The sequence below is a fragment of the Aphelocoma coerulescens genome, chromosome 3, assembly GCF_041296385.1.
Source record: "Aphelocoma coerulescens isolate FSJ_1873_10779 chromosome 3, UR_Acoe_1.0, whole genome shotgun sequence".
Lineage (NCBI taxonomy): Eukaryota > Metazoa > Chordata > Aves > Passeriformes > Corvidae > Aphelocoma > Aphelocoma coerulescens.
The window spans coordinates 15,170,915-15,184,644 of NC_091016.1; the positions used below are offsets into that span (position 1 = coordinate 15,170,915).

General features: G+C 58.2%; 1 protein-coding gene across 1 annotated transcript; it reads left to right on the forward strand.

Moving 5' to 3' along the window:
• The first annotated feature begins 4,972 nt into the window (after positions 1-4,972).
• Positions 4,973-13,730, forward strand: LOC138106995 (serine/threonine-protein kinase pim-2-like). Its single transcript, XM_069008325.1, has 10 exons — positions 4,973-5,038; positions 6,982-7,019; positions 9,091-9,193; positions 9,381-9,794; positions 9,887-10,520; positions 10,733-10,909; positions 11,205-11,340; positions 11,611-11,692; positions 12,275-12,446; positions 13,696-13,730. Exons 1-10 carry the CDS (start codon positions 4,973-4,975, stop codon positions 13,728-13,730), a joined length of 1,857 nt encoding a protein of 618 aa, XP_068864426.1.

Here is a 13,730-nt window from a genome sequence, read left to right on the forward strand (position 1 = left end):
ATCCCCACCGCTGGAAAAGAGCAAGGAAGCCTGCAAAGAGTAGAACACAGTACTCCTCAGATCAAGCATCCAGCCTTGCCCCCATTCATGCCTGAAGACATTTAGTCTTGCTCTTAGCTGGGACCTGGCAGAAATGTCAAACTGATGGAGCAGCTTGGTCTAGGACAGGGAATGGAAAGGGAAGTGGTGAATGAGAGACCATGTCCCACATTTGCCACTTCTATCCCTGTGCTCACTTCTCTGGAAATAAGGCTGGATTGCCAGCTGGCATCCACATGTTTGGCACCAAGATGTTCTGTGGTGCCACTGCTTCCACTGGCCTTTTGGATCGTATGGGAATGGGCTTGGATCCCTGTCCCTAAAGCACCTAACAGCCAGTGCTGATCTCCAGCCAAGCCCCCACAAAGCCATTCTGCAGGATGTCCAAACCTGCTTTTCTCAAGCCCCTCCTTTCTGCTGCTGCTTCCCTTCCCTCGTACAGTTCCCCAGCAGCCTTTGAGCCCCGATGCTGCTGAGCTCTGGGGATGCTCGGTGCTCTCCAGCTCCCACACATCCATCATCTCAGGCTCACTGGCATTTAGGAAGTTCCACAGAGCTCCCTGCCCTGCTGCTCTCTGGAAGGCCTCTGCCTGCCCAAGTTGCTCCAGGGCCCCCATGCCATGTCCAGCAAGGGGGGTGGAGGCAGCAGGGGCAGATGCACACCCTTCCTTAATATCCCATTGCCCCTGGCACAGCTAAAGAGCCAAACCAGGCCCTGTTCAAACTTCAGTGGAAGGATCAGTTCCTGTCAGGGATACGCTGGGCCCTTTCTCAGCAAGGCTGGAATCAAGTACACAAGCCTTGGGTTGGACATTCTGTTTACCAAAGCTGTTGTTCATCCGCCTCCTCCTGCACCCCACGGCAAACCCAAAACAACTGCAGGTCCTGGCCTTGCTGCAAAGGTAATCGTGGGGGTGGGCTCTGGACTGCTCTCCCCATGGCCACCTGCCATCCCTTCCCTCTGGACAAAGCCATGCACGATTGCACAAAGCTGCCCAGAAGATGATGAAGTCTAGAAATAGCATCAGAGACAACTGGGCACAAGGGCATGGCTGTACAACTCAAAAGCTGACACAACCTGGAACTGACTTTGCAGGTCTGCCTGTTCCAGCAAACACCTTTCTCCGTCCAAACAGGACACAGCTGACAGAAAATACCACCAAGACACACAGATGGTTCACACATACCCGTAGTTCACTAAATGTAGAAGGATTGGTTCACAAGATTGGCCAACTTCAGCTGCTCTGACTGCCTGTTGGTGTTTTCTCAGCCATAAGACAGAGCAGGAGCCACAACAGAGCCCCAAAACCATGCAAAGACCTCCCCTGCTACTGATACACGCTGAGGACATGACGCCTGCACTACACACCCACTGCAAAGACAGCCTGAAGTGCAGTGTCCTGCTGAGCTCTCTCTTTGCTCAGCTGCTTCCCTGGGCTCACACCACAGCAAAAGCTCTCAGAGCTCTGCCTACAGCACATAAACTGGAAATCCACCAGACAGGACTTAGGTTGGTCCTTACCGTATGTCCTGTTCCCTCTGAACTCAGCTCCTGCTGTTTTCTTCTGTCATCACCATTGCCAGTGATAGTTTTCCCATTCTCCTGCTCTCCGCTACATATTTTGTTGGTGTTAGAAGAAGGAGAGCTCTTCTGGATGGGAGGCAATGGCTTGGAGGGAAGGAGCATGGAGGGAGATGCCACGGTAAACTTCTTGGCAAGAGTGTAGCCAGTCAGTCCTGCAAAATGGAGACACAAAATATAACAGAGGCCACAATGCCAACATAAAGCATCTGAAGCTACACTATTTCGCTGGAGAGAGTCCCTGGAAACTTCTAAAGAGCTGCACAGGGAAACACGCTCCTGCCAGCAGCCACTTGAGGCAGACCAGGGAGACACCCTGACCCACTTCCAGAGAGCCAGCACAGGAACAGCCTGGCCTCTGGGCTGCCCTGGGACAGCAGGGAGCCCAGAGCCCTGTGCTTTCCAGGAATGGCTCAGCTGCACACGCACCCTCCTGCTCCTCTCCCGGCCCCACAGCTGAGCAGCCCTACAGCTACACGGGGCACTGGGAGCTGCACAGCTCATTGCAGGGGGCACATGCAGGGCAGAACTGTTCCCTGGCAATGTGCCCAGGCTCTCTAGGCTGGCACAAGAGCCTTCCTCCCGCCAGAGAGCGGCCCAGCTCCCGCCTTACCTCTTTGTGAGGCTGAGCCATGCTCAGCCTTCACCGTGTCCTCCCTGGCAGTGACCCCGGGGGCAGCGCTGCTCAGCTGCCCCTGCCGGGGCTCCTGGGCCAAGGCCCCCTGAGCAGGCTGCGAGCGGAGACCTGCACTGCCAAGCCTGGGGGTCTGCACAGCATCCTTGCAGCCAGGCAGGGGCGGGAGGGCACCAGGGTGGGGAGGCCACACAGGGCCCTCCTTAGGCATGGTCTCCATCCACTTCTTCCTTGAGGTTTTGTCTCCAGAAGAAGCTGTAGATCAGGTACAAGGGAAGAAGTGAGTTAGTCGAACTCCAGCCTCTGCTATCTACTCATTGAATGGGTAAGTCATCCAAGGATTTTTTAAGTATTGAGAAGTTTGCTTTGTTTTTATCTTTCATGAAACTAGCATCACTGTGATTGTTCTTAACAGTATGGACCTGGCAAGCCTGAAGGGCAAGGTGGAAGGCTGCAATGATAAGAGGGGAAAAAACCCATTCCTTCTTGAGACTGGGCTTCTGTGCATACCAAGTACAGACCCAGTCCTGACTGCTGTTCCTGCAAACCAGCAAGACCTCTCAGCAAGCAGGCAGGCCTTGCTGGTGTTTTAATAGCACCGTTATAACATCCTCAGGGTTCGAGCTGATCAGACAGCAGATGAAGAAGGGGAAATTTATTTTTAGTGAGACCTGACATTGATGGCTAAGATAGAAACAGGCCTTGCATCTTATGACCATGTCCACTTTGTGGTCTGCTGTGGCCACAGTCCCTGTCCTGACTGGCAGTATGAGTGATTTGGCTACTGAGAAAAAGGAGAAAGCAGAGTAAACTAAGGACAGAATGTTGTGATGCCTTGGGCATCCTTGCAGGATCATCTGTACCTGTCAGCCACCTACTCTGACACAGAGCCCGCACTGACCACCATCGACCAGTCTTCCCTGAAATCTGCTGGGATTTTTTTCCATTTGGCCGAGGCCTTTCATCTCCATTCTATCCTCACCTTTTTCTTCAGCGGTCTTTCCTTTTCCAGTGAAGTCCATGTTCGAACCCGTGCTTCTGCCTCGCAGAAGTATCTGGGTTTGAATTTGGGAACGCTCTCGGCGTAGACAGCGACGGGAGCTTGGTACCCAGCCTTAGAACAAGGTCGGGGGACTCCAATCGCCAGCAGTCGGCGCAGAGAGGCAGAGCCGGACGCGTCTCCTGCCGCTGTGCCTGTGACACCCGCGACCTTCACAACCTCAGCGCGGGGCTGCCCCTTTGTGACACGCTCGCCCGTGGTTCTCTCGTTTCCATGGCCGCAAAACCCCCATCCCAACACCATCCCCTTCCCTTCCCAAGGGCAGCCAGCCCTAAGCCCCAGCAGGCTAGGCCTGTGGGTTTGACACTGTCTAGGAGGAAAGGCACTTTCCAAAGCTACTTCTCAAGGCATTTATTTTTGTAACTCCCACTCAGATCTGGGCTGGGTTTTGCACTTTTTGGATTTGATTTTTTCTGTTCACATCAAACGAAGGGCTGGCACATGAACAATGGTACCCCATGTTAGAAGTTGAAGAAGCTTTGCACTCTCCATTAGATATCCCCAGTATTCAAGCAGCCCATATCTGTAGGGAACAAATTGGCCTATCCAAACAATCCACTTTTGCTCTACTTCATTTTTCTAGGGGTTTATTCCCTGCTTTCCTTCCTGCAGAGACACCCAAACCCAACATAAACATGACCTGCCTCAAAATATTTCTGATCTTGGCTAATCCTAACAATTGAAAATCTACCTAATGGAAAAACCACTGGGCAGGTCATTCTGAAATGCTCTCCAACAGAGCTCCTAAAACTCAGAGAACTAATCATTCTCTACAGTCCTCCACCGATGATAAAATCATGTGGCAGCCAAGCGGTAAAAAAAAAGAATAACTTTCTGAAATCAGGATTTTTTTTCCCCTGTAGAACATTACAGTTACATTACCTACACACTCCTAGTCCAGAATTAATCCAGCAAAAATGCCACCTTACATACTCAGCAATTCTTCTCCCCAGATGCATTCAGCATTCCAGCTGCATATCAGCAATTACGGAGTCATTCCAAAGGGGCCGTGCCCAGGATTTGGCAGAACTAACCCTGAGGCAAGGGATCAGTGGGTCTCATCCCTTTTTCTGCATCAGCAAAATTATTTGTTCAAATCTCATCTTTCCCATCTATTAAAGGAAGCTTTGCCCCCTGCAATAGATGCTCCCAGTATTCAGCGGGCCGATATGATCCGTGTATCTGTAGGGTGTAAATTGGCCATGCAAATGTTCTCCTTCCTTGTGGCAGGGGTTCATTCCTGCTTTCTTTCCTGCAGACACACCCAAACCCAACATTAACATCACCTGCCTCAAAACAACTCTCATCTTGGCTGTCCCTGAACATTCAAAACTATACACAGAGCGTTTCCCTGTCCCCCGGGACAGGCTCTAAGGCTGGGCTCTCACTTGCACGGAATGAAGAAGAGCTGCTGCACTTGCCAGCGGCTCTGGGGTCTCGCGATCAGCGCTTTGAGTGCAGCTTTTGTACCCACTCTGCCTCCCTGAGCCGAGCAGCATTCCTGGCCATCAGCACCGCCGCTGCAGGCCAACATCCTCCGGGCACAGCTGCAGGAAGGAGATTGCAACGAGTCCTGGCTGAAGGAGTCTCCAGTCTGCTGCAGCCCTTCACCTGGGGCGGAATTGTCTTGTGCCACCATGGGGGGAGCAAAGGGGCGATGGGCTCTGTGCAGATGAGGGTCTCCTCGGTGTGCTGCTGGTCGCTGGGCCCCACACAGCTGCTGGTGCGTTGCCCCGCAGCATCAGGAGCCTGCATGGAAAAATAACACTGCCAGTGCAAGTGACAGCCACCCATCCCTGCCATGGCCCTGCCCACAGGGTGTCCTGCCTACCAAACTGCTCAAGTCAGGTCATGTTAGAGCAACATAAAAAATGTTCAAATGATGCATTTTGCACATTCTGTCAAAATCATGGCCATACAGTCCACATGTTGGAGGCAGACTGCTGTCAGCAGAATGGGGGAAGCCCCAGCAGCTGCTCTCCCCATGGCAGGATGCCCATGGCAGCAGAGGCAAGTCTCTGACCTTGCCCACTGCAGTGGGACCCAGGACAGTGCTTTGGAGTTGTTCCCACGGAACTCAGGCTGCTGCTACAGCAGCAACATCACTTCACACATTTGATAACAAAGAGTTGGAATGGCACACAGGACTTGCCCCAAGAGCTACAAATAAAAGGCGGGGTGGTTAGAAGAGTTTGCTCCTTTTTAATACAAGCAGGCCTGGATTTAAGCAGGGACACTGGGCTAATCATACTGGGGACTGCTTTATAAGCCTTGTCTCTAGCAATTCCCACCAGCCTGCAAGATTTTGTCAGTAGAAAGGGGTAGCTAAGGTTTTACAGCACATCCATGAGCAAGTCTGGGCCAGAACTCAAAAGCACAAGACAAATACTCCCAAATCTGCCCCCCATGGGGAAAGGAAGCAGAAAAGCAGATGAAACAAGTGCCATTGAAGCTAAATTGCCTGCATTTATCTTCTGGTCCAACCTTTCTGTACAAAATCTCCTCAATTCAAACACACAGCTTAAGATCAAGGAATAAAAGTGTTTTGAGAGCATTTAAAGCCTGATTCCTCTTACTTGCACGGAAAGGTAGATGCTAAATTCCTTAAGAACACAAATGTGGGTCTGTTTGGGACTGCATCCTTCAAAACAAGGAATGGAGGCTTAGAATCACAGAACTGTTTCCATTGGGAAAGACCTTTAAGATCACAGAGTCCCCCCAATAACCTGAGGCTGCTAACACTGCCAAGGCCACCACTAAAGCATATCCCAGGACGGGATGCCATTGGCCTTCTTGGCCACCTGGGCACACGCTGGCTCACGTTCAGCCACTGCCAAGCAGCACCCTCAGCTCCTTTTCTGCTGGGCAGCTTTCCAGCCACTCTGCCCCCGGCCTGTAGCCTTCCGTGGGGTTGTTGTGGCCCAAGTGCAGGACGGGACACTTCACCTTGTTGAACCTCATACAACTGACCTCAGCCCATGATCCAGCCTGGCCAGATCTCTCTGTAGAGACTTCCTACCCTCCAGCAGATCAGCGCTCCCACCCAGCTTGGCGTCATCTGCAAACTGGCTGAGATGCCCTTGATCCTCTCCTCCAGATCATTGATAAAGATATGAAACACGACTGGCCCCAGTGCTGAGCCCTGGGGAACACCACTTGGGACCAGCCACCAACTGCATTTAATTCCATTTAATTCCACCACTCCCTGGGCCTGCCCATCCTGACAGTCTTCACCCAGGGAAGGAAGAGTGCATTAAGTACTTCAGGCTTTTCTTCATGCTTTGTTCTATGTTTCCCCCCACATCCACTAAAAGGCAGAGATTCTCCTCAGCCCTCCTTTTGTTGCTGTTGTATTTACAGAAATAGTTCTACTCTCTTTTGCAAGTTTCTAGGAAGAAATTCTTTACTGGGAGGCTGCTGAGGTACAGGGAACAAGTTACCCAGAGAAGCTGTGGATGCCCCAAGCCTGGAAGCATTCAAGGCCAGGTTGGATTGAGCCCTGAGCAACCTCGTCTAGTGGAAGATGTCCCTGCCCACAGCCAGGGCTTTGGAAGTAGAAAATCTCTCAGGATCTTTCCAATATAAATCATTCTGTGATTCTATGATTTCCCAGGAGGAGTCACATTAAATATGGGCGTTGTTTCTGGTTTCTCTCCCCACTTGCAGGTGGCCATCAAGCGAGTGTCCCGCGATCGCATCCCGGAGTGGGCGCTCCCCACCCCCCGCCCCAAAGAGACCAAAGCATCCCCCACAGCCCCACGGTGCTGCACCAGATCCCGGGCACGTGGCCTCCTCCAGTCCTTGGCGGCCTCGGGGAGGCTCCAGAGCCCTGTGTGCGGGACAGCTGCTGCAGCACCCACCGCTGTGCCTGGGGGCAAACAGCGCCCAAGGAGCGGCTGCGCAAGTTCAGAGTCTGAAGCAGAATCCCCGGTGCACGCAAGTGAGAGCTGGGATTTCAGGGGCTGCCAGGAGACGCTGAATTCCTCTCCTCGCTGCCCTTTCTAGCCACGGCCACGCTGATGCAATCGGAAGAATTGCCCCTGCCCAGGCAGCTCTCAGGTAGAAGACTGGCTTTTGCTCCTCATGTTTCTGAGGGGCTAGCTGCCAATTCCTCAGGTTTTCCTTCCAATTAATACGGGGTTATGACTATTTTTACTAGTTTATTACTAGTTTATTTCTAGTTTTACTTCCTGCAGCTCCCTGTGAGCGAGGAAGCACCACAAACCCTCTCCCTCAAAGCCTTGAGGTACTGCCCAAGCAGAACTTTTTCATGCTCTTTCCTCCTGGTGATTTTATAATCTCGTCCACAGTCTGAAAGCAAACTGATGCCGTAGGCAAAAGCTTGACCTTGGAACCCTAGGGCACTTTCTGTGCGTGTGTTTGTGTCCCCACGGCCTTCGGGTGAGCCTGGTGAGGCCGAGGCCTGGGGCCCTCAAGATGGCGCCGGGGAGCCCCCGGGGCAGCGGGGCGGGGCGGCAGAGGGTGGATTTCCCCCGAGCGAGGGAGCGAGGGAGCGGCGGGGAAAGGCGCGGGGAGCAGGGGAGGCACAAAGGCCCCGGCTCTCTGGCAAGCGGGCGGCCAGTCGCCAACTGCTGGCTCCCGGAGCCGCTGGCAGGGCCGTGTCTCCTCCACGCCGGCGACACTGCACCTGCAGCGCTGCATCCGGCTCTGCCGGGCTCCCCAGCACGGACGGCAAGGACACGGACGGGCTGGAGCACGTGCGGACGGGGGACACCGAGATTTAGCGAGCGCTGGAGCACCTCTCCTGCAAGGAAAGGCTGAGACAGCTGGGCTTCTTCAGCCGGCAAAAGACACTTAGGCTTAGGCTCGACGGAACCGTGGCCTTCCAGGACCTGACGGCAACCTACAAGAAAGCTGGAGAGGGACTTTGGACAAGGGCAGGCAAGGACAGGACAAGGGAGAATGGATCCAAACGGAAAGAGAGTAGGTTTAGATGAGGTATTCAGAAAAATGACTCTCGTGGCACAGGTTGCCCGGAGAAGGTGTGGCTACCCCCTCCCTGGCAGTGTTCAAGGCCAGGCTGGATGGAGCTCTAGACAAGCCCTTGCTCCAGTGCCAGGGGTCCCTAGCCACAGCAGGGGGGCTTGCAACGACGTGATCTTTCAGGTCCCGTCCAAGCCAAACCATGCCGTGACTCCGTGATTCTGGGATACTTCCCCTCCTCATCCTCTGGCAGAAAAAGAAGCTTGGGACCAAGTTCCACATTGCAGACTCTGTCTTTTGGCAGCCTGCAACTGTCTCAACAGAGGATGAAAAGAGATGACATTACTGACACGATTTATCTTTTCTACCTGAAAATTAAAGGCTCCACTCCTGTCCACTCTCGCACAACCATCAGGACAGGGAACTCTTCCCGGTGAAATGCTTCATCTCACCCAAGGAAGAAGAAAGCTACAAGCCCACACTTTTCTTTATTTCTGTATTGATTTATTAGGTTATTTCTTTCACGGGCATTTATTTCTTTGTTTGCTTCTTCCCTTCCGCGGGGCGCGCGCCGGCTCCTCCGGTGGGCTCGCGCAGGGAACGGACGAACGGAACGGCCGCGCGCTCCGGCGGCTCAGCGGCAGCAGCAGCGGCAGCAGCAGCGGCAGCAGCAGCGGCAGCAGCAGCGGCAGCAGCAGCAGCAGCGCCTCTCTCGATCGGTTTTCCACTCGGATTTCCGCTCGCTCTCCGTCCCCTTCTCCCTCTCACACTCCACTCACTCCCGTCCCGTCCCGTCCCGTCCCGTCCCGTCCCTGTCTCCGCCTCTCCCAGCGCGGCTCATGCCGCGTCCCGCGGGCCGCCCCTCTGCGGGGCCGCCCCGTGCCCGCCGCGGTGCCGCCTCCGCCGGGCTCTCTCCGTCCTGGCAGCGGCTCTGGTGCTGGCGGAGCAGCACGCTCTTTTGGCTCCGCCTGGCGCGGGCCCTGGCCCGGCCCCGGCCGAGGCCCCTCCCGCGGCTCCGCCCGGAGCCGCCCCGCTGCCGCCCCTCGGCGGGGCCGCCCCCTGCCCGCCCCTGCCCGGCCCGCCGCGGTGCCGCCTCCGCCGGGCTCTCTCCGTACTGGCAGCGGCGCCGCTGGAAGTGCCGCTCGCTCTGGTGCTGGCGGAGCAGCACGCTCTTTTGGCTCCGCCTGGCGCGGGCCCTGGCCCGGCCCCGGCCCCGAACGAGGCCCCTCCGGCGCTTCCGCCCGGAGCCGCCCCGCTGCCGCCCGGCTCCCGCCCCGTCCCCGGCAGCGTCGTCCGCAGCATCGCCGGCAGCTTCCCCGCTCCGAACTCCGCCGCTCGTCAGCTCGGCCGCCGGCCCCGGGGCGGCTCGGGAAGCAGCAGCGCCCGGGGGCCCCGGGCAGAATGCCGAGAGCGCGGTGCCGCCCGCACGGGCGGAGAAGCCTCCCCTGGAGCAGCTCTACCGGCAGGGCCCGCTGCTGGGGAGCGGCGGCTGCGGCAGCGTTTACTCCGGGACCCGGCTCGCCGACGGCGCCCCGGTAAGAGTGGGGCCGGGTCGGAGGGGGGCGGCGGGCGGCGGGCGACGGGCGACGGGCGACGAGCTCAGCCCGCCGCTCGCCTTGACTTGCAGGTGGCCATCAAGCGAGTGTCCCGCGATCGCATCCCGGAGTGGGCGCGGCTGGTGAGTGAAAGCCGGCGGGGCGTGGCGGGCGGGGCTAGGGCGAGGCCCGGGAGGGTGGGAGCCGGGACGCTGCGAGGGGAGCGAGCGTGCAGTGAGCGGGGGCCGCGGAGCGTCCCGGGCCGGGCAATGGCGAGCGGCGGTGGGGCCGGGCCGGGGTGCCGAAGGCTCGGCGCAGCATCGGCCCCGCTGACGGCATCGCGGTCCCCCCCGCAGCACAACGGCGCCCTTGTGCCCCTGGAGCTGGCGCTGCTCTGGATGGTGTCGCGCCCTGGCTTCCGCGGCGTGGTGCGGCTCCTGGACTGGTTCGAGCTGCCCGACGGCTTCGCGCTGGTCATGGAGCGTCCGGAGCGCTGTCAGGACCTCTGGTACTTCCTGGAGGAGCGGGGCTTCCTGACGGAGCCCGTGGCGCGGGGGCTGTTCCGCCAGGTGCTGGAGGCCGTGCGGCACTGCACCAGCCGCGGCGTCCTGCACCGCGACATCAAGACCGAGAACGTCCTCGTCGACCTGGCCACCGGCGAGGCAAAGCTCATCGACTTCGGGTGCGGCACGGTCCTCCAGGACACCTTCTACACCCGAATGTCAGGTGAGCCCAAAGGCGGGGCCCAGCCGGGCAGCAGAGATTCCCCCCTTTGCTGGCAGAGGGGGAAGAGGGAGGGAGCGAGGGGAAATCCTTCTGCAGCCGGCTGCAGCCAAGTTGCTTTCCGGCGGGGCGAGGGCTGCCTGTTGTGGAACGGGAGCTGGCTGGGAGGGAGCAGCACTCATCAGGGCCTGATGAGCTGCGCCCGTGTCCCGTAGGCACGCCGGAGTACAGCCCGCCGGAGTGGATCCTCTTTGGCTGCTACCATGGCCAGCCAGCCACCATCTGGTCCCTGGGCATCCTGCTCTATGAGCTGGTCTGTGGGCACCTTCCTTTCAACACGGATGAGGACATCATCCGGGGCCAGCTCTTCTTCCCGCCCCGGGTGTCTCAAGGTGGGGATGCGCCTTCACGGCATGGGGGGAGGGGGGGAAGGACGTGGTTGGCAGAGGGCAGGTGGCACACAGGCGTCCTGCTCTTGCAGCTAGGGAGGAGGCTGATCTGCTGGGGTTAGCTGGAGGAGGTGGCACGTGTGCCTCTGGGCTGCTCTCGTCCGAAAGGGAGGATCGACGGGAAGGTTGGGGTGCAGCTTCCGAGCGCTCCTAGTGTGGCCTGGGCACCGTGGAATCTGGGAGAGCAGGGGCAGGAGCCTTGTCCCGCTGAGCAGCGTTTTCCCGTTTCTCTCCCCAGAGTGCCAGCACCTCATCCGGTGGTGTTTATCCATGGACCCCGCGCACAGGCCGTCCTTGGAAGACCTGTTTGAGCATTCTTGGCTGCAGGACCGTCACCTGGCCCAGGAGAGAGCAGAGATCCATCCCTCTGCACAGTAGGATCCAGGAGCCCAGCAAGCACCAGCTGCACGCGTCTCGGGGCGCTCGAAGAAAACGGCAGAGCGTTTCCCTGCGGCCGTGGCACGGAGGAGAGAGCGCAGCCGAGGAGATGCTTCCGCTGGTCCTCGGCGCCTTGTGGAGGAAGCGGCTCAGTGCTCCCCATCCTATTGGAGAAGTCGTGGCAGTGCGGTGAAGTTGCCACGGACTGGAAAAGGGGAAACATCCCCCTGCAGCTCAATGGCATCGTGATGTCCCCGCAAGCCGAGGCACCGCCGGGGTGTTCTTCTGGAGCACGACCTGGAGCCGGACAACACCGTCCTCGAGCTGGCCGCTGGCGGGGCAAAGCCGGTTGGCTTTGGTTGCGGCCCCTTCCTGGAGGACACGCTCTGCGCCCCGACGGAATCAAGATGAGTCCACAGCCGGCGGAGGGGTGGGGGGATGCTCGTGGTTCCAGGCGTGGCAGGGCTCGGCCGGGCCAGGCGCCGGAGCTTCCCCGCTTGGCAGCGCCGGGGAATATTAATTTTTCCGCCGGCCGCCAAGTTGCTTTTTGGCGGGACAGGGCACGGATGCTGTGCAGGGGGAGCCAGCGCCCGGCCTTGCTGACAGCTTCTGCCACCCAGCCTGGCCCGGGCTGGGGCGGGGGGAGCCAGCCTGGCAAAAGCATCCGTCCGTAGGGACGGGGGGCAGCAGAGGGGGGCGGGTTCCGAAGGCGTGCCCCTGCTGGTCTGCTTTGCGGGCCCTTGAGGAAGGGGTGGGCTTACGCGTGGGAAAGGTGGGGTTTTTCCCCAGCCGTGGGAGAGCCTTAATGCTTGCATGGAGTGCTCAGACCCTCCCCAGGCCCGTGATATGGTGATAACCTTTGACGTTTTTTCTTGCTTCCAGGTCTTGTTTTGAATTGACTTTCATGCAATCGTTCTTTGCTTTTTCCAGGAAGATTGCACCGGGTGCCCGGACCGCGTGGGGAAGCGCTGGCCCCCTGTGTGTGGAGTGCGTCCGGTGCCGGCGCTACCCCGGGGGGCCGCGGTCTGCGGGGCCATCGCCTTCAAGACGGACGAGGACCTCGTGCGGGATCGGCTCCTCTCCTGGCAGCAGGTCTCCAGAGGTGGGTACCCGGCTTCACAGCAACGGGTGGCAGAAGGGCTTCCGGCAGACGGCAGCGGGCACACGAGCATCCCGCTCTTGCAGCTGCTGAGGAGACTGCTCTGCCGTGTTTAAGTGGAGGAGGTGGAACGTGGCCTGCCATGCTGCTCTCCTCTAGAAACGGAGAATTGGCACCGCCAGCAGCCTGGCCCGGGCACAGGCCGTGCTGGGACAGGGGGGACAGGAGCCCTGTCCGGCTGACCGCGGCTTTCTGGTTTCTCTCCCCAGGGTGCCAGCACCTCAGGCACGGAAGCAGCACCGCTCGGCCTGCGAATCTGGGAGGGCTGGAGGGCGGCAGGTGTTAATTTGCTGTCAAAAATAAATCTTGTTCTTGTCGTTGTCATCGGAGCCTTTCTTTCATCCTTTTCCAAGCTTTTGGTCCCCTTCCTCCAGGGTAATCTTTTTGTGTCCTTCCTCAGCCACTCGGTGGCCTTTGGCAGGGGGGGTTAAGCAACGCGAAAATTTCAACAACAGCTCCTGTTGCCAACGGCAGCAGCCCCTTCGAGAAGCCGGAGCTGCCAGCCAGGCCCGCATGTGCTTTGGAAAGGGGAGCGGTTTGCAGGGACGCAGTGGTCGCCCCGCTGCAAAAGCTGGGAGGAAATCAGAAGCGGCAAAATGCCATTTCGGCTCAAGCCCCGCCCAAATACTTCTTCGTCTTTCCCCTCTGCTCCAAGATAGGCAGGCAGGGCTGGACTCCGGCAAGGTTCCAAGTTCTTTGTGCTCCCTGGCATCAAAGGGATCACGATGGAAACTCTCTTACGCAGTGACTGTGGTACAGCTCCTGAAGGAAAAAAGGGAGTGTCACGAGATGGGACATCCTTCTTGTCTCCTTTGTCTCCCCAGGAGCCCCTGAGAAAGAGAAATGCCTGCAAGGGCTTTATCTGACTCCTTCCCAGCCAGCCCTTCCCTCCTCGCTCCCGGGTCTCGTTTGCTCCGCAGGCCTCATTAGCTCGCTAAACTCAGAGGAGCCCCGGTAGGAAAAATCGCTGCCTGGCGTGGCGCTGGTTGATCCCTGTCTCATCTTGATTCCATTTGCCCTGCTCCCCACCCCCCGCCCCAAAGAGACCAAAGCATCCCCCACAGCCCCACGGTGCTGCACCAGATCCCGGGCACGTGGCCTCCTCCAGTCCTTGGCGGCCTCGGGGAGGCTCCAGAGCCCTGTGTGCGGGACAGCTGCTGCAGCACCCACCGCTGTGCCTGGGGGCAAACAGCGCCCAAGGAGCGGCTGCGCAAGTTCAGAGTCTGA